The sequence below is a fragment of the Scomber japonicus genome, chromosome 6, assembly GCF_027409825.1.
Source record: "Scomber japonicus isolate fScoJap1 chromosome 6, fScoJap1.pri, whole genome shotgun sequence".
In the NCBI taxonomy this organism is placed as follows: Eukaryota; Metazoa; Chordata; class Actinopteri; order Scombriformes; family Scombridae; genus Scomber; species Scomber japonicus.
Window position 1 is genome coordinate 14,848,753 of NC_070583.1, and position 20,142 is coordinate 14,868,894.

The following is a 20,142-nucleotide window of genomic DNA, read 5'->3' on the forward strand; positions in this document are numbered from 1 at the left end:
TTGAATCTATTCAGTACTTTTATTATTAAAAATGAAAAATACAGAAGATTTCTGCAGACAAACAAAAACCATCAAACCTTTTCGGCTCTCCACAAAGTACAGAGATCATTTAGACACTGTGTATCCAATAGTGACTGCAGCGATCCAACAAGAAAATAAACAAAACAAAGGGGGTTCCATTATTGACAGTCCACTGCTAGCTTTAAAACTTTCAACAAAAAGAAAAAGAAAAAAGGCTTTCTGACAGTTGTGTAAGCAGTTCATTTTCCAGTGATCAGAGGATTTCTCAGCACCACGATGACAGAGTCTCCCCTGAGGAACATCTTAGAAATGTAGCGGTCCTTATTCACCGGCTTAGACTTCTTCTTTCCCTTCCCGCTCTTGGGAACTTCTGTCCACATCTCCTTCACATTCTCCAACACCATGTTGCAGTGCCTGAAATGACAGCATTACCATAGTACAACATGACTGATCCTGAGAACAAAAAACCCTGAAAAGTATATATTTATCTGGGATAGAATTTTAAAAAAAGAGAGATAGTATCATTATGTAACAACTGATGAGGAATGTGACATCAGGACCAATATCACACTCTTCCTGTGATACTGCACCAATATGGATGAGGATGTTTAATTTGTTAACAAGGACACACAGGTGTCTTCCCTTTACTTTGAGCCCTGTAGGAGTTTTATAGGGTACGAAAATAATTATCCAACTTTTACAGCATTAAGTTATTATCTACATTCATTGATTGTCAAGATGATGTAGAAAGAAAATGCATCTAATAAATTTGACAATGCTGTGAACTATCCTTTTTAAAATATCTGATTTTTAGTAGTATGTGCTCATATCCTGCTTCTAAAAATACAGTTTTTAGACATCTACATATTTAAGTGTTGTTATAATATCATAGCAGGTGAAATTCACTGATCCACACTGATGTATTGTAACATCATCAAAAAGACCATTAAGGTTTCTATATCAGCAAAAATACCATCTTCATGCAGTTACAAAATTATTGGATACAGATCTGATTGGCGTAAAGCCTACATGTAATAATCTCATTTTTGGCACTAAAGTCTGTTAAGTAATACTTGTGTGCACTGAGAGCAGTACCTGTCAAAAGCCTTGACTCTTCCGAGCAGCTTTTTGTTGTTGCGACAATTGATGAGGACCTGTGTATTGTTCTTGACTGACTGGGTGAGCACAGACAGAGGGCCAGTGTTGAATTCCTCCTCTTCACGTTTCTGGAGTTCCTCTGGGGTCATCTCTGACTTGGGCTTCGTTAACAGACTCCTAAAAAATAACACAAAACAATGCTAATTAAAATGTTACTAATAAGTATAAGAGTAATATTATAACACCAGCAGACTGGGAATATTGTAAGTTAACTGGATATATATTAAAACAAATCAGTTGTAATAAGTGTACACATAACACACTATTGCTTCAGCCTACATATTTTCTGTATGCAAAAACAACTTGGTTTTTGTGTTATGTTGTTGGGTTGTATGGTTTTCTACTGTGCTGTTTTGTTGTTGTTTCTAATTATCCTTACTGATATATTATTTACTTAAAAAATGGTTGACTATTCCTTCCGCAGCACACAATATTACACAATGACGATAGTACTATATTTACTACCAAAGGATTCAAGCCTCTGTGAAGAAAACAAACAAATTGTTTGTTTCAAGACAGCTTGTAATGAGAAAGGGTTTGTAAGACAGCAAACATGTTTTGTTCCACTTTAAGGCTTTAATTATAATTGCTAATGCTAATGCAGCTTCTGATTCAGGGTTAAGGGAAAAGTTAACATAAAAATAAAGGGACACATAAATAATTACATGTAGCAGCTTTTTATGTTTTTTCCACCACTTACACTTATGAAAGACAGTTAGAAATCATAGAAACACTCTTAACACTGTTTAAGATTTGTGAAAACACATTGCTTTTGAAACCTGAAAAAGGCTGACTTCACTGATATTTCTCCATCCAGACCACATTAGACCAGACCCAGATCAAGCATCACTATACTTATATCTGGACTAGATTAATAATGAGACTCATTAAATCTGTGAAACTTTTAATCTATTTGTGATAAATGAAAAAAGGTGATTTCACCACTTTTTTGCCAGCCAGACCACATTAGAAAGGTTAGAACATTTTCATTGAGGACATGTTGTCCATGTATTTCATAAGGTAAATTTCTACCTTTGTTTTAAGTGAAAGAGGAGGATGTAACTAATAAAAAGGAGAAATGTGGACTTGTGCTGTTAATTTCTTGCCACATGATCACTGAAATCACCCCTTTTCATTTTTCACAAACAGAACAAAGGTTTAACAAATTTGAAATGCGTTTTAATAGTCTGTAAATTCCCTTGTTAATCTAGTTACATTAGACCTGGTCTAATGTGGTTTGGATGGAGAAATGTCAGTGATATCGCCCTATTTTCTGTTTCCATGAGCAAAATAAAGATTTCACAAATCTACAAGTGGGTTTAAACAGCATTAAGGCTTTTGCTACGATAGCTAAAGTACTTTTCCCCAGAAGTGTAAGGGCTGAAAACAATCATTACTAGTCTCTCTATTAGCCAAATCAGTGATTGATTCACTATATAAAGGAAGACGACCATCTACACTTTATGTGGCCAAGACGGGGACCTAAAATACCAATGCCTAAAATGAGATTAAATATATATCCGCAATAACACAACCGGCAGAAATAAAAAGTGAACTTCAGACACTTTTGTCCTTACTGTTAGCTTGTAACTCACTAGTTTATATCCGGTGTGTTGCATTACTCGGTTGTCACTTTTAAGTACAAATCTTTACTTCTAACTTTGTATTGTAACAATAACGTAGTTACAAAGTAGCAGAGACTGGAAATAGAGAGTGAAGGGACATACAAAGGCTTTCTCAGCTCAAGCTAGCCTTAGCTGAAATGCTAACGAGGTTAGCACTGAGGCTAAAATGCTATTTTGGTGGGACTTAAAGTTCAGGTTCTGAGGCTGAAAAATGACCAGTCTGCCGAGGACAAATGGGCATTAAAGGATACTTACATGGTTGCTGATTAATAAAAGCAGTTCTTTTTAGTCGGTCTCCACAGACTGTCGTATCTGCAACGAGTCTTCAGACTAGCGTGGATACAGCTACTTCCGGTTCAACAAACAGGCGCTTCAAACTAAGCAACTGCATCCGGGTTATTACTGTTCACCAAAATATATCAAACATTTTCTTTCTATTTATTACAATCATATCTCCTTTTAGGTTTAAAAGCCACATATATACATGGGTACCTAGGTTACCAGTGGTGGAGAGTAAAATACTGTATTGTTTATTTATTGAACAATGATTGTACGCTTCTTTATACTTTTACTCTGCTTCATATAATAAGCAAGCACTCTGGATTGAACTCCCCCAGCATACCGTATAATTAGTTCCTTTCTATTTGTTTCAAAAAATTTCTAATTAAATTTAAATTTAATCCGAATTGCAGTTCAGACAGGAAGCACTATTTCAATATTTATTTGGTTTTTTTTTAAACTGAAAACCGAATTTATTTTGGGCAGATATGCAAAAACATTATAAACAGAAAATGGGAATGTAGGTCGATATTAGTGTATTTGATGTTATAATCAAATATATGAAAAAGGAAGAAAATAAAAACCTAAGAATGCTTTCAATATTTTAAACAAAGTACATTTTATTTGAACTCTGAGATGACTTAAAATAAATTGACTTTGTGGTCCTCTGGGTTGTACAAAGTTATGTTTTATTTATTTATTTTTTACCTGTTTTTGTATGACAGTTATTGTTGTCTTTTTGTTGTAAACAAATAATGTCTTGTAAAAACAATCAAACAAAATAACACCAAAATAATTTCAATACATGATTTTACAGTGCTAATCTATATGCAACAGTACAATCTATAAAATAGACCTAGTAACAAATATTAAAATGCAGATTACACATTTATGGATCAGCTAGAATAACCATATTTTAAAATAAATAATAACAGTGACAAGGTGATATTTCTCAGTGAGTATATGTTGATACTTTAACCTTTACATACTGGTCATATTCTGGCTCAATTAGTCTCTACACCAATTCACCTTCATAAATTCCTCATCAGTCATTAATGAATGTTTGATTAATCCTTCTGTTTGATTGCAAGACATTCACAATCACTATTTAATGTCCAGGTGAACATTTTATAGAATGACGAATATAACATGTTTGAATGCTGATTTTGGATTTAAAAAATACTAATAAACACAGGTAAACTTGTACATTTACATCTATAACAATGTGTATCAGTTGCATTTAAAAAAAGCCATTTCCACTTTAGTATACTGTGATTCACATTAGGAAAAATCCAGATAAAAGATTTACAGTGTGATTTAACGTTCTTGAATGTAAAAAAAGGGTCAAATTTGACAGTGAACAGTATGTATAGGTTAAGTACATTTAGCTGATAATTTGTCTATTATTCTTTTCAATGCAAGACTTTAACTAATAAAGTGTTTCATCCTGTGCAGAATTCAGCTATAGGTCAAATAACGAATGACGATAATGAAGTTAATTTTTAAATTCTATATCAATATTATTACAACAACAACAACATTTCTTGAGGGTGTGTTATTCATACCTTACAATGACCACTTCTGTTGAAGTCATTTTCACAGGAAAAAAGAAATGGCAGGAGGAGCAGCCAGACCGATACCGCAGACCTAAACAGATACGTCTTTGTTTTGCTTTTTAACACAACAAGAACGAAAGAATGAGGGGGAAGTGTGTGTGTGAGTGAGAGAGAGGGAGAGAGGGAGAGAGAGAAGGATGTAGCTTACATTATCTACAAAGCAGCAATGAGACATTGAGAGATTGGCTTTCTGGCAAGAGACAGACAGACGCCTAAGGGTGTACAACCCACCCACCTTATTTCACAGGGTGGCAGATCTACCTGTAGAAGCCACTTGCTGTTGATAGTAGCACCCTGTGTGCTGCTGAGAGTGGCAAGTGTGTGGGATTGATTTCCAGAGCTTTACTATATCTTTATGAAGGACACCTAGCTCAGCCAAAAGACCTATATCTTAAACTGTGGATCAAAGTGGACCTGTTAAATAAGCTCAGTGTGGCCTGACACTGTGTATGTTTGTAGTGATGTATTAGTCTACATGTGTTGGGAATTCAATAATCTGACAACACTTTTGCTGTTGCCCAGTTAGGAGAGCAGAGACAACCATAACATCTGATGGGCAAGGAGGAAACACTTAAATTATTCTGAAATAAGTGAATAATGAGTTAGTTTTAAAAGCACTTTATCATGGTCCAAAGCTTTGCTTTCTTTACAACAATCATTGGGCTGGGGAGGGGGGCTGAATCTTATATTTTTCTTTATGTAAAAGCAAGGACCTCCTGACTATTGTTGAGATTTTCTTTGGATTCTCCACCCTCCACCAATATATGAAGGGATATTTCTTGGTAACAGATGATTAAATGGGTGTGTTCAGAGTGCTGTGGACTGAAAAACATGCTGTATTTACAAACTGATCATATTAACAATCCAAACTCCTGTATTTCAGGACATACTTCGGTGTCCCATGGTGCATAGGAAAGGCATGTTTTTGATAAAGGCGTGTGACCTTTAAAAAAAACAATTATATGTTACTTATTAGACAACTGTCAGCACATGATCAGCATTGTCTTGGCAGCAACAACAGAACCAAACTCCAATAGCCTTTGTGAAAGACAAGAGTGAAACATGATAATGATTAAGTGTCTATACTCTGGACTCTAGTATATCCACTATATATAGTGATTTAGAGCTTTGTGGTTATTATTAGAGCTGTCAAAGAAAGGTGATTATTTATGACAAACAGTATCTTCTTACTTCTTTCCTCGGGGTATAAAATGTCCAAACCAAACCTGTTGATTCACAGATCTGTCCTCCTGCACTCTCTGCTGCAACCACAATTACTCATGCCAGTAATGAAAATGTGATTATCTTCGCATCTATCTAGACTCTTAGTTTGCCAACAGTGCTGTTGCAGTTACCTGATCCAGCCCAGTCTGCTTTAACCACAGGCGACTGTGAATGTATGTGACTGGGTTTGGAAAGGTGACGGGCTGGGGTCTTTTGATATAAAGAGTCTTTTGTTTTAACGGAGGCAGCCATCCAGAAAGCTGCTCTATCTGCATCTCCATAAATCTATTAAAAAAATAGATATATGTCAGGGGGAGATAGAGGAGAGGTGAGGGAAAGTTTAACAGGCGTTGGGTGAAACACAAGACAGATCAATAAGATTTGACTGCAGCTGTCCAGTCTACCTGTTGAAGTGACATCACAGTCCACAAACCCTCAGCTGCACATTTGAACACTGAGCCACAGAAAAGGATGACATCATGTCTTAAGAGGCCTCTGTTGATTAAATATTTTATTTCAAAAATGAATCCTTGAAATAAAACCTTGTTGTGTGGGCTCACCTCTCCACAGTGAAACATCCAATAACAGCCAAATGAGAGCAATCAACACCAGAAGGTTTTAATGAAGTGAAAAACACAATTAAAAATGCATTATTTATCGTTTAATTACATGAAGGCTAATTCAAATAAGAATGTAATATTTTTAGTTGCAACATTAATGAAATTGAAAGCAACAAAAGCAGAAAAAACAGCAGTGTGTTTGCAATCCCTGCAGGTTGCATCTTACTGTAATCTTCTTTATTTTTTTTCCTTTTACATGATTCGACCTTTTCATTTATTAAAAGGTTGAGATATTTTTAAACTAAGTTAACTGGAACGTTTTTCTGTGCCTGCTGGAGAATAGCTGATCCACAGTTATTAACTTCAGCATTTTAATAGCTTTTTAAGTTAAAGGTAAACATGCATGGCTAAATTAATCATGTCAGACTTAGTGATCATTTCTTTTTTATTTAAATTTGATTTATTTTTTTCCGGCACATTGTTGTAGAACAATTTCAGGCGCAGGCATCAGGCCTAAAACAGTGACATGCGCACACTTATCTACACTGACGTGCATAAAGGTGTGTGGAAAATAATGATTGAGATAAATATAAAAAGAAAACATTAATTCAGGAGCGATTTCAGTTAAATAGATTTAGACCAAGTAGCAATTATAATTATAATTAATTAACAATAATAAACGTGTGATTTTGTCCAATAAGGTTACATTGTATAAGGATGTTTGAAAATAGCTAATGTGCAATGTTTTGTATTATTCATTTATTTCTTTTAATTTGACACAAATTCCACAATATGTTTGGATCAATCTTAATGCAAAACATTTCAGGATAGTGTTCATTAAACAGGCATTTGAAAACAATTTACATACTCTTTCAATTATATTGATCTGACCTTCATATTTTAGGGATTTAATTTGCCAAACGTCTCCGATCTAAATTCTTCAGTATCTTAGATATTATTTGGTGTCAACCTTTAAGCTATTTTTTCTATGTTCCAAGGTAAAGGAGGGCTTGAACTGACTTGAGGGCAGTAATTTGGAAAGTCATTACAGTATCCCCCGAGGTCTGAATGAGAGTTCTTGGAAAAGAATAGTCCCGGAGACGTCTTGGTAGTTGCACACTCCTCTTGGCAAGGACTAAGCGTAGCGGCGCAGGGTAGTTGGTGCGAATAAAAGTAGCTGGCTTGTCCCGAGATCATGTTAAAAGCGCACGGATCCGACAGCGGCAAGGTGCATGCAGGGATGGATGTGGAGAAGGCGGTGCAGGCACTGCCTATCTGATGGCGACGGGATTGCGCGCAGCTGACTCCAATGTAAGACATCTCCTGGTGCTGCACGAACCGGTCAGCATCTGCACTACTTGTTGCACTCAGCCGGGACCGCTGTGAAACAAGCGATGCGGCGTGGTTGGAGAAGCGGGGATGAGCACTCAGATAATTTCCTGCGCTAAGGTGTGCGCGCACCGGCGTTTGGAGGGGCAGAAACTGCGGTACCGGCCAGTAAAACGAGCCAGTTGCGGCTAAAGTCACACTGGTTGCAGTACTGGAGGACATCAGACGACCCCCTCCACGTTTTAGAGCAAGTTTGGCCCTGGAGCCAGCTGCGGCCCTGCGCCGAAGCTTCCCTGATGTTCCACCTATGAACACATCCTCACTGCAGGGGTCCAGCATCCAATAATTGCCTTTACCCGGGTCATCATAGTGGCGCGGCACTTTAACGAAGCACTTATTCAGACTCAGGTTGTGCCTGATTGAATTTTGCCATCCCTGTCTGTTTTGTCGGTAGTATGGAAAGTTGTCCATGATAAACTCATAGATGCCGTTGAGTGTGAGCCGGCGTTCCGGACTTTGACGGATAGCCATCATGATGAGCGCGTTGTAACTGAAAGGAGGTTTCTCAGGTTTAACGTTGTCTTCTGCTCCACCGCTTTTCTTCGATTCTCCCTGATTCCCATCTCGTTTCCCATTTGCAGCCACTGGGTTAGCTTCTACCTTTGTGTACTGTTTTGATTGATCGCATTTCTTGTCACTGACAAACTTTCCGTCGTTGCTGGATTTCTCTGGGTGAGCGGAGCGCAGTTTCTGTAAAGTGGAAGGAGACTCCTGATCACTCCTCACCCCCTCTCGTCTCAACAACAGGCTGTTGATGCTGAAAGAAGACTTGTGGAACAAAGGACTTGAAGTTTTCAAATCTTCCATTGCAGTTAATAAAAATCAAACCTAAAGTCCTCCGAGGCGTCCGGTGAGGAGAGGAGAGGAGAGCAGAGCAGAGCGCGTCACTAAACCCACAGAGCAAAGATGCGCTGATCCAAAGTGGTGAGGAGCCAAACTCTCACTGGCCAAATAGCGTGACAACAAATGCGCATGAACACTGCAGCTCAGGACTCACTGCCAACTAAAAGTAGTGCATTACTCTGTGACTCGTTCAACAGGGGGAAATATTTGGGGGCGTAATTCGTGCCTGTTCCAACTTTGAGCGACCTAATTTTAGAAAATAGAATAACGAATTTAGGTTAACATTGTTACTTTTTCTTGATACAATCAAAGCAGCGAGCTAGAACATAATGTAACTCTCTAAAATGTTGAACTGGTATTGAGGCTTATAATAAAATCCACAGTAAGTTCAATAATAACGCGCAGGTAACTTCACGGTTTTACCAAAAGCACGTGCCCAACCGCGCCAAGAGTCATTTGAACCCGGGATAAATGAGCGTGCTGTCAATCTGTGTGACTGATCGGTGAACTCTCAGGTTAAATTATAACACTTCCGTGACTCATGAAACTCAAGCCTCTCACACGCGCTTTGCCCTCTGGGCTGGCTTCATCCTCCTCTATGTCTCACTCTCTGCGCACCTTTGTTGACACCATCATTTGGCAATATGCCGATCAAAAGGAAAGAAGTGGTGAAAGAGGTGTAACCTACAGCCGAATCATAGTTGAGCTCTTGTAGGCTTAAAAGAACAGAGTCATTTATATTCAAAAAACAGGATTATGGCAAGATCTAAAGTCAATACAGCTAGAATAAAAATGCACAGAATGAATCTAATGAAAATGTCTTACTGATCAGGCCTGGCTAAACGTCCCCTCATATGTGAGCTATAATACGCTCTGCAGGTTCACTGTGTGCATGTTGCTTTGTGGTAATGAGACCAAAAAAACATTGAGGAATATCATCCTTTAAAAAAATGTTCCAGTGACATGGGGTTTAGTTTTGAAGTCCCTGCTATTTCAGTATCAGCCAGTAACCTTTTATTGAAACCAAAAATGACAAAAACTATATACCAGCTGTTAAATCTTATAACATTTTCCAAATTGCCCTTTTATGTGTCTCAATAATGTCTCTATAAATAAATACTTAAACATTCTTAACAGTGTGTTTGTCTTCATTTAATCTATTATGGCTTTTAGAAGAATAGAGGCACAGCAGATTAATAATCACTGTGAGTCTGTGTGTGAGGACAATGATTTATCCCACACACACATGACAGGGAGACATGTTTAGACAGCAAGCTGGATAATGTTTTGTTGTCTTGAAAACAGAAATAAGCCAACTTCAGCCAGAGGAGAGTGAAATATAGCCTAAGTGGATGTATGATAGCATTTGTTTAAAGGTCACCACACAGTTAAAGACACTGTACCAATCTAGAGACCTGTCTTCTATTTATATACACCTGAAGGTTTTAAACTCACTAAACTTGTTCCCCAACTATGTGTGTAAACCTGATTTTGTCATTTTCATCAAGAGTGAAACAGTTGAGAACAAGGAGGAACCAACTCAGCAATCAAGGCTGAGCAAACAGCCTGTTAAACCATGTTTCACTTAATTGTTACTTTTACCAAAACACATCATTAGTTTATTTTATGCTACTGTGTTTCACTTTGTTATAACTGCACATGAAAAAGGGATGTGTCATGCATATTCATTTAGAACCTTTTTAGGTATCAGACATCTGAAATAGCCAAAAATGACCTAATTCCATAAGCAGCATTTTATACATCTGTCCAATCCAGTGTGTGAGTAAACCTACTATTAGACCACAACACATACTATGAACAGAGCATGTACATCTTTTTCTTTCCGATGCTTCTCATGAATGTCACAGTAAATGATCTGCTATTAGTAATAAACACTGACTTTAAAGGGATAATGTACATAATTACCAAAGATGGACATTTCTGGGCTGATAAATTAAAAAGACAAGGCATTTCTGATGCATAGAAATAAATAGCCTATTTAATCTAATATGATAATTAGATCAAAATGAAATCAATTAAATAATTATTGACATGTTAAACCCCGCCCCAGCAACATTTGCAACCTGCATCTCTTGCACCCATGTAGGCCCAATCATATTCATGTGGTAAATGTTACATATGTCTGCAGGGCATGTTTGAGGTCTGCAGGTCTGGGCCACCACACACACTAGAGGCCATGCTTTACTGTTTGACCTTTAGTCTTTCAACTATGGTTCTTTTGACTACAGCTTTTAGTTCAATTGTATAATCAAACCAAATGCTATGCTACTTAGGTGTCTGACATGCCTATCAGACATGACGACCGGAACTACACAGATGATCCGTTACCTTTATACTCACTCTTGACTTAACTTGATACAGGCGTCCCTTTGTAATCCCTGTGCTGTACAAGTGAGCACTTGTTGGGAATGTTTCTGGCAGCAGAAAGCACGCATTGTTGCTTCAACACATGTAATCCTCTTGGATCTTTTTCTCTGTTTAATATTTGATTTCATGTCTTGTGTTGTTGAGAAGGATTTTGCAGTGGCACCCTGAAGACAATATCATAATGAAAACAACCCTGGCAGACAGTCTGAAGGTCTCGAATGGAGAAGGCGAGCAATGAGATAATTCTTTACACCAATAGATACACCTGATATTTATTGTTTTTAAACAGTAGCATAAAACTAGGTTAAATAATTGTGAAGGTCTATTTTAGACTACTCCACTAATAATATAAATCTAAGTATTCATTAATGAAATGTTTTGCACTCCATATTTATATTGCACTGGAAGAATGATATTAATGAAAATTAAAGTATATTCACTCTCAGTTTGTAGATGAGGCCTTTTGCACAGCTAGAGTCCATGTGATGGCTCCCTCTGCTGTCTGACAGGGTGTCACACCTGCAGGAAATCAACAGTGAAGTTCCTCTTCATCCAATTCCCTATCTGAGATGAACAAAGAACCGATGAAAGTGTTTTGTTCGAATTTTAAACCATGCAGTGAGCTTTATCTGGTAGTCCTCAGTTGTGGTAGTGCAGTGTAAAGTTTCTTTCCTGGACATTCTGTGTTGCCCAAATCTTTGTGTCCAAACAGGTCAAACTGTGACTGTAAAAATCCCTGGAAAACTCCGGAGTGCAGCAGCTGTTTGACTGACGATATTGCTTCTTTGCTTGGCGCGTCATCTGCAATCAAAACAATCACCATTGTCATTATATGCAGTAATGTAGTTGACTAAGCATAGAAAAATGTATCTGGGATAGGTACGTCACTGACTTCAAACAAAAAAAAAAGACGTGTAGGCTTGTGGAAAGTCCAACTTCAGCTCCCTTGCTGCCAATGTTAAAATAGTAGCATGCTTACTGTTGAAATTGCCCATGAAGGCAATCCCCAACGAGTCGTGATTGTAGCCTTTGGTATGTGCTCCCACCACGCCCCAGCCACGGCCCTCATACACAGTACCATCGGCTCCAACTAGAAAACTGAAACATGCAGAAAGTGGCACGAACCCATTAAAAGTAATACATGATCCATTTTTCCTCTCGTGTGTTCCTCTAGTGCTGCTATTTTCCATTAATTTCACTGTGGTTCAGCTTATAATTTGTAATATTATAGTTGTATTGGATGAATGTGCTAGTATTTATATGTTGATGTAATGGCATTGGTCGGCAGATGGATATTAGCAAATAGTTACATCTGTCATAAAGCACCTTTTCTTAATTTAAGATTGTTTTTGTTTTTTGTACATGAAGAGGATCATTCTCCTTCATCCATCTATCTAAATCTCACTCTCTGGTAGATTTCCCACTAGGTTCAAGGGGGAGGGACTGTTTGTCTCACAAATTGTCCACCCTTTCACTCATGGACACCTCACAACTGTGAGGCAATATAATTATCACTACTGTTCATAGATCATATACTTGATACATTTAAAGCTAAATGTCATAGCTTATATTATATGAAGGTTTTTTATTACCTCAGCACCAGAACAACATATGTAAAAGGGTGGGAAAACTGGACAAAACACTGGATTGTGGACTACATCATAAATCTACAAACCTCAAATAAACCTGCTTTAAACAAGTGATAGGAAAGAAACATATACACCACAATAACATTTTGTATTGGTTTCATACTATTTCTGACATTTTGCGCAATTAAAGGTAACAGAGTGACTCACTTATATCCAATGTCATCAAAGTCCCTATCTTTCATATGTAGTCTCTGAATGCTGAGCAGGTGGTCCATGCACTGCTTCTGGTTTGTGTAGTTTGCAAGAGCAGTGTGGTGTATGATAACTCTCTGGGCAGGGCTGCTCAAAGCCTCCCTGTTTCGAGGGGTGGCTGCACTCCACTCCAGCCTTGAAACGATAGTCACTGGAAAGCAGTTTGAAAACAATTAAAAGCATATTCCAAAAAAATTGTCTCACAACTGAAGTAGTATATTTTGTGTAATGTGTTTCATACCATTTTGGTCCATAGCTCCACAAACGGATGCCTTTGGTTACAATGACCAGCAGCAGACTGTGCAGCTGCCTTATCAGAGCCTGTTTGCTTCTGGAGGTGTGGTCACGGGAAGTGTACCTTCCTTGTTCTTCTTTTTGTTTGCGTGTGAATGCATGTCTGCTATTGGGCACAAGAGTGATTTTCCAGCTGCACATGCCGCCTGAGTAAGTCCTCAGTTGCCCAACAGGTTGTTTGGAATATACATACTTCCAAAAGGAGGAAGTCGCTCGTCTCGATCAAAAACTGTCAATATTGCAAAGAATTGAGGCGGTTTACTTCCCATGGCTGGGTCAAAAATTACTGCCACATGTGAGTTCTTGGGAGTTTTAAGAGGAAATCACTAGTATCTGTTGTGTAATATCAAGTAGCATTTATACTTATACAGTACAAACCAGAAACCATAAGAGTCAACACTGATGTGAATATTAGTCTATAAACTGCTAAAGCAACAATGTCCCTGCTATCAAAAGCATGGGTGCATCTACTAATGTGAATAATCACACTAGTATTTGTAGTTTGTACACTTTAACATGTTTCATGAAATACTCAGAGACATTTGAAAGAACCGATTCATTTAATCTAACAAAACATATTTGAAAATGACAGCCATTGTAAAAAACTATTAATACACTATATTCACAAGATGCTGTGTGACAAACTGTAGGTCATCATACAAAGATAATTTCAGGGTCTATAAACATCAGCAGTGCTGCAATTTGACAACAACCTGAACAGTCATGTAATGTTATATTCACATTTCTACTGACTGGTATGGCGAGAATAAAAAACAGCTCTGTTAGAGCTGCAGCTAGTTGTTATAGTAAACAGCAACACTGTAGATGAAAATGATGGGACCTCTTCATTATCATCAGCTTTACTCCGTCCATCTGTGTCCACAGTGAGGGGCCGTGCAGACGTAGTACAGCCTCATAGCATCCTGTGTAGACACAAACACAACAGCTGACCACAGAAAGGTGATAAACATTCATATACAAATTTTATTTAGACTAAAGGTAATATGTTATATGGATTTCATTGAAAACAATAATTACCTCAGCCTTCATACTGTGAGACTGGAAGAACACTGCCTCCTTGTGGCCACATCTAGGAAGAAACATGATGTGAGCACAATGTTGGAAAGTACTACATTTTCAAACAACACATGACTTTCCTGATCACTTCAATGTAAAAGAAAGATGGTGTGCTGCAAAGTTACAAACACTGATTCTCTTCCAGAAAAAAAGTGTCAAAATCTTCAAATGTACAAAACAAAATCAGTTAAGAAGCTACGGTGGCCTTGAAGGGCAAACAACAACGACAAAAAGAAATACAACGACATTAACAAAAAAACAACATTAACAAAAACACAACGGCAAAAAGGAAAACACATTTGTTAATGTCGTTGTGTTTTTCTTTTTGCCGTTGTTGTTTGGAGTGGCTAAAATGAGCTTTTTTTTATATATCTGGCAATCAGTTACAATTCTGCATAGTTCCATGGACAATCTGTGGTGACTGAATTATTTTGTGTGTGACTACAGCTCTGTGACTAAGCCTAAGACACTAATAGTCATTATATTAAAGAGGAACAACTGGCCACTGTGGAAAGAAATACATAAGACCTCGTCACAAACAATGATTACGTCCTTGTTATGTCAGCAAATTGTGAGTGGTCTTCATCTGTCACTTTGGCAATACTGTGATTCAGACGTAAGTGTATATCTCATGGGTCAATGTGGCAACAACCACTATGTTGCAATACTGCAGACCAGGGTGAAGAGCAAGCAAAACCTACAACCACATTGTGTTCAGTTGTTTTGCTTGCAAATTAATAGAATTTATCAAAACGTGTTGCTTCCAATATGTTTAGGATTGACTTTCTGTCCTTATGTGGTCATAAATGATTTGATGTAGCTTTTAAGTTGTTTCTTAGTTCTAAAGACAAATAGCTTCTTCTACAGGCAAGGACAACTAACCCTGATATGTGTGACAATACTGAATATATGCAGAGTTATTAGCCTTAAACCAGACGAACATCGTCCTAATTGGCCTAATGGTGAAGGCACATACCACATAACTGCAACATCTACTCTTCAACTCCTGGCTGGAAGACCTGTGCTGCATGTCATACCTATAATTATCTCTCCATACATTTCCTGCCACTACACTGTCTGTCAAATAAATGGACAAATATGGCCGTCTAGAGAGAATGAGTGAATATGGTTAAACTTACTTGGGACAAGGGTGATCCTCTGTCCTTGGTAGCGTTGGATCTTGAGATACATCAGCGATGATTTGTGTTAACTCACTGGAGAAAGATGAAAGCAGGATGGTTCAAGACTCATTAACATTTAGTCCTCAAAAGTGCATACATTAAATAAGCTATCTAAAGTTTAAGTATTGGGGCACATTATAAATGTTTTATTTTATGTGTTTTCAATCAATATTTTGTTGAAAAAAGTAATTTCTGTGGTCTGTAAGTGCACTGATAAAACGAAGGGATTATCTTTTACTGATTTCAATCCTCCATCAATTGTCTTTTCTTGACTTGATCCCATCACGTTTCAGTCAGTGTACATCTGAAGTGTTACTAGGTATTCAGGAAATGCACTTAAATTACTGACTAGTCTAGATGACCAGTTCTTTTATATTAAGTACATTAGTGGCTACACAAGAAGCAGGTCACAGAGATGAAAAAGAGCAAAGTGTTCAATTGGTCAGTTTCACATAGATAAATGTTAACACTGATTTTCTTATACTTACTCAACCTCGTGGGTGATCTTATTGACGTAGATGCAGCTGTTGTCTGCCTCTTGTTGGTAGTCGCAATTCCTGCACTGTAGGTCGACATCATTTCAACATTTAAAAGATGAAAAGGGGATTTGGTGAAATTATTACAGGTTGACATTTTGCACACTTCCAATCTGGACAAGAAGTCATCCCACTTGACCCATGCACTGCACACACACTATGAATCTTGGAGCAAACACTTAAATGTCAAAATGATTAATTCTGACTACTCCTCTGATTTCAATTGAACATTCATTTTATGATGATGACGTTGCTTTCTCAGCTTAAAATTTAAGGCTAATATGTATGACCAAAATTACCATGATATGGTTTTAAGAGGTTAAGAGGCTAATTTGAAATACTGTTGCCTGCAACTATAATGTTACAGCCAGTATGTTCTAGTTTGAAATTTCCACTCTGGTGCTGAACATCTGTTTTGGCGCACTGCCAATTCAACCTGATCCTGGCACCACCATGTAATGTGGTGTTAAGAGGTCGTGATCATTTCAAGTATTTCTGTGAGATCAGGTTGATGCCCATTTCAACATCCCGGGAATGCAAACACAGCAACTTTCTCCAATATATTGAATTTGGACTGCAGTGCCCATTTTAAATGCTTAATGTCAGTGTTACATATTTCTCCTTTAAGGGAAACATGAATGATGGTATTTTGCAAATGTTTCTCCGTTTTTGCACAACTTATATGTCTAAATAAAAATAAAAAATATCACTGTGCTTACACATATCACTACATTAAAAGAACACTCTAGTTTAAAACACAGTATGATATAAATGTGATTCAAACAGTCTTTATAATGTGATTTTAATGCAGTCCACGGTTGACAAGTGTAAGTATACTGATTTTTGAATAAGGCCTATTCTAAAAAAGGTAAATAAAGATCTGAACATGGGTTTAATAAAAATGGTAAGAGCTTTACTGTGATGCCTAACCATTTTTAACAAGTGGAAGCTGTGGATCAGAGACCGACCTCCAGCATTTTGTCTTGTTATGGCTGAATACAAGGGGGATAACTAGTTAACAGACTTAATCACCTATTTACCGTAATTCAATGGTATTTTTTGATCTGACCACTTTTCATCAGAGTATACAACCTTTTCTGCATCACTTTACTATACAGCTGTTATAACTGGTTAAGTTATAGAGTAGGCCGCATTAAACCACTGACACCTCTCATGCAAACACTCACCGCATACAGCAGGATACGGTTCTCCTTGTCTTCTTTAGGGTATAACATGTTGTTACTGGAAAACACACACATTGCATTTAGAAGATTCTTGGAGTTTTTTGGTGTTTCATTAAACAGTACATTATGCCGGTATTTAATTGAAACATGAACATCGTCCATGTAGCTGTAACGTGCAGCTGGCATGCTAGGTTAACTTCTCTAGACTGGGTTCGGCCATAAACTCACCATTCTTGACAAAACCGTATCCCAACAAATCCTGGTTCGTATGTTCCAGTCTCCAAATCCATTGGAGTAATTTTTAAATGCTTATAAAGCTGATAAACAATAAATACGATGGTCGGTCACTTTCTACCGCCGCTGTCGCCTCTACGCTTTTGAAAACAGACCATTTGCGCATGCGGGTACTGATTAATCTTGTGATGATTTCTGAGACAGCGACACCCAGAGGCTGGAGGCAAAAATGTAGACCATGTTTTAATATTGTCATGTAGCAAATGAAGTGTGTGTGCGTGTGTGTTTGTGTGAGTGAGTTGTGTGTGTGTGTATGTGTGAGTGAGTTTGTGCGTCTGTGTATGTGTGAATGTGTGTGTTTGTGTGAGTGAGTTTGTGTGTGTGTGTATGTGTGAGTGTGTTTTTGTGTGTGTTTGTGTAGCTATAGGCCTATGTGTGAATGTGTGTGTATATCGTGTGAGTGTGTGAGTTTGTGTGTGTGTAATATATATCTACTTATTGCAGTGTCTGATAAAAGCCCAGGTCTGAAGACATCTAAGTGCCCCTAACGGAAACCTTTCCGCTTCGCCACGGCCCCATGTGTGCAAGGGTGCGAGGTCCCACCCAACGCTGCTTGCAGCTTTAATTAGCTATTATTGTTATTACTATAGTAGTTGCAGTAAACATACACCAAAAGGAATATTGGCTCATGAAAACAAATTCAGCCAAGAACTTTATTGACACATATCATTAACCCAAACGAAATCCAACAAAGACAGTGTCATTATCATCAGTTGCAAAGATATCATTTCTGCCAGGCCCCCAGATATCCACCCAGACCTCATCTTGCTTGGACAGTTTGACCACACAACTCATACTGGCCACTTGGCTACATTTATCAGGTAAAGAGGTGTGATACAGAGATACTACTTTCTCTCCATTCTTGAATATACCACACTGGCCACGCCCGTACACAGACACATGCACAATGAAGTGGTAGAGGCCATCCAAGGGACAGGTAAAGACACCTGTGTCAGGCCTGTAGCCTCCTCCCTCGTTGGTCAGCACATTCACAAACTTCAGGACTCCAGAGTTACAGGGGTAGCTGTCATTGACGCTCAGCTTGGCTGTGAAGGCAACAGCCGTGCCTACAGTGGGTGACATCATGATGATTAGTGTGTGAGGATTATCATGAAACCACACTTATTATCAAAACAGTAGCAATGTTTGAGCTCAATGAATCCTTTGTGTTACAGTGGAAATGTTGCTCATTTTGATTAAATAATCAGTTTCAGTACATTATAGAATGCTGTAGAGCACATCAGAACAGTCATGTAAAAATTGTAATGTCTTAAACAAGTGATCATTGTGTTTGAAACATATTTTTTCATGTCCACAAAGCAGGTCATACCTGTTCTCTAAACCTGCCACTCCTCAAATAAGGAGGGTCTAAGAAAAGCTGGCCGACTATGTTAAGGAGAAACATAATGATGCCTAAAATGCTGTCTGTTTTTTTTACCTGATGAATCGATGCTGTCTCCTCGACGAGATTCATTAGCCATGACTTAAAAGTCTCACAGTGTCGTTGCGCACGTCTGTTGAAAACAATAATTAGATAGCTGCAATATTTAGACAATTTCAGCATCATTTTGTGTAATTTAACTGTAACATAGATTATGTAGAATTATAACATACACAGAAGTGGTGTTTACATGACAGTGCACTGTGACCTACTGTCCCACATTTTGCAGTCAACCACATACTACACAAGAATCACAAAAACATATTTAGCAATTTAGCATAAAATCAAATTTAACTGTCTGCCTGACATTTTTCTGCATTTCTAGATTGAATGCAAAACAAGCATACACTAACACCCCTTTCAAAAGAAACACATCTAAAACAGATTTCATGCTGAGGAGCAAAGAGGTTCTTACCTGTTACTGTCTCGCAGAAGAATGCTGCAAATGTAAGACAAACAAGCAGAGACACCAGCTGTTATTAGTCTAGCTTCCAGGCGCAAACTGGTCATTCTAGCTTTTCTTCAAAGGTTTCAGATTACAGGAAGATTTCACTTTTCTAATTTGTTGTTAATCAGAATAATAACACTCTAATTATAATATATATATATATATATATGTTTTGACATTCGTTTTGAGGAAGGAAGTGAGTAACATTCATTCAAAGATTTACTCGGAAGTACAAACTACAGAATGACAAAACCTGGAAATCACCTATTGTGCAAGCAAAATAACAAAATGATCCTTTAAATATCTATACTCTCGACTAATCATTCAGTGTGCGTTTTCAGTGTTTGTGATTAAAAAATTGTTTAATTGAGAGTTAAGCAGTTGAACAACCAGGAAAATGAAAAAAAGAATGCTTGCACAATAACAGCTGATCAGGCCTCACTGTCAAGATTCTTCAAATTCTCGTCTTAGCTTGTCTGTACTAATTACAGAATGGCAAAAGTAGTACAGCAGTATTTCCTGTTCTTGTAATTTTCTGTTGTTTGTATGTGTGGGTATATGACAAGACTTGGACATTTTTTACATTTTTCACAATTCTCTAGTTTTTCAGCTATTTGTCCACTAAAATAATACCATAACCCATATCTTCATGTATGACTTAAAGATCTACTCCAGACATATTTTAAGATGTATGATGCAAGATGTAAAATACTCTTCGTTGAATAATAATTTGTGTCTGATAT

At 37.6% G+C, this 20,142-nt stretch overlaps 5 protein-coding genes across 5 annotated transcripts; all 5 read right to left on the minus strand.

Moving 5' to 3' along the window:
• On the minus strand, positions 1-3,159 carry snrpd2 (small nuclear ribonucleoprotein D2 polypeptide). Its single transcript, XM_053321419.1, has 3 exons — positions 3,060-3,159; positions 1,117-1,296; positions 1-435 (listed from the first exon to the last, which is right to left on the minus strand). Coding segments are annotated over exons 1-3 (357 nt in total). The 5' UTR covers positions 3,062-3,159; the 3' UTR covers positions 1-260.
• A 4,296-nt stretch (positions 3,160-7,455) lies between these two features.
• foxg1c (forkhead box G1c) lies at positions 7,456-8,679 on the minus strand. The gene has a single exon (XM_053320156.1). The coding sequence runs from the start codon at positions 8,677-8,679 to the stop codon at positions 7,456-7,458; it is 1,224 nt and encodes a 407-aa protein (XP_053176131.1).
• A 3,049-nt stretch (positions 8,680-11,728) lies between these two features.
• pglyrp5 (peptidoglycan recognition protein 5) lies at positions 11,729-13,379 on the minus strand. Its single transcript, XM_053320157.1, has 4 exons — positions 13,211-13,379; positions 12,900-13,095; positions 12,083-12,201; positions 11,729-11,904 (listed from the first exon to the last, which is right to left on the minus strand). The coding sequence occupies exons 1-4, from the start codon at positions 13,377-13,379 to the stop codon at positions 11,729-11,731; spliced, it is 660 nt and encodes a 219-aa protein (XP_053176132.1).
• Positions 13,380-13,813: 434 nt separating this feature from the next.
• polr2i (RNA polymerase II subunit I) lies at positions 13,814-17,585 on the minus strand. Its single transcript, XM_053321418.1, has 6 exons — positions 17,445-17,585; positions 17,220-17,274; positions 15,985-16,058; positions 15,455-15,529; positions 14,277-14,328; positions 13,814-14,161 (listed from the first exon to the last, which is right to left on the minus strand). Exons 1-6 carry the CDS (start codon positions 17,504-17,506, stop codon positions 14,099-14,101), a joined length of 381 nt encoding a protein of 126 aa, XP_053177393.1. The 5' UTR covers positions 17,507-17,585; the 3' UTR covers positions 13,814-14,098.
• A 579-nt stretch (positions 17,586-18,164) lies between these two features.
• LOC128360874 (complement C1q and tumor necrosis factor-related protein 9A-like) lies at positions 18,165-18,642 on the minus strand. Its single transcript, XM_053321417.1, has one exon. The coding sequence runs from the start codon at positions 18,594-18,596 to the stop codon at positions 18,180-18,182; it is 417 nt and encodes a 138-aa protein (XP_053177392.1). The 5' UTR covers positions 18,597-18,642; the 3' UTR covers positions 18,165-18,179.
• Positions 18,643-20,142: the final 1,500 nt, after the last annotated feature.

Coding starts and splice junctions, on each gene's coding strand:
- snrpd2 (XM_053321419.1), bottom strand. Junction 436..1,116: donor AGAGTCAAGGCTTTTGACAG/GTACTGCTCTCA, acceptor CTGTCATTTCAG/GCACTGCAACATGGTGTTGG.
- foxg1c (XM_053320156.1), bottom strand. CDS start 8,679: ATGGAAGATTTGAAAACTTCAAGTCCTTTGTTCCACAAGTCTTCTTTC.
- pglyrp5 (XM_053320157.1), bottom strand. CDS start 13,379: ATGTGCAGCTGGAAAATCACTCTTGTGCCCAATAGCAGACATGCATTC. Junction 13,096..13,210: donor CATTGTAACCAAAGGCATCC/GTTTGTGGAGCT, acceptor ACTGCTTTCCAG/TGACTATCGTTTCAAGGCTG. Junction 12,202..12,899: donor TTTGATGACATTGGATATAA/GTGAGTCACTCT, acceptor TGCATGTTTCAG/TTTTCTAGTTGGAGCCGATG.
- polr2i (XM_053321418.1), bottom strand. CDS start 17,506: ATGGATTTGGAGACTGGAACATACGAACCAGGATTTGTTGGGATACGG. Junction 17,275..17,444: donor ATACGGTTTTGTCAAGAATG/GTGAGTTTATGG, acceptor TGTGTTTTCCAG/TAACAACATGTTATACCCTA. Junction 14,329..15,454: donor GAGGATCACCCTTGTCCCAA/GTAAGTTTAACC, acceptor GTTTCTTCCTAG/ATGTGGCCACAAGGAGGCAG.
- LOC128360874 (XM_053321417.1), bottom strand. CDS start 18,596: ATGATGTCACCCACTGTAGGCACGGCTGTTGCCTTCACAGCCAAGCTG.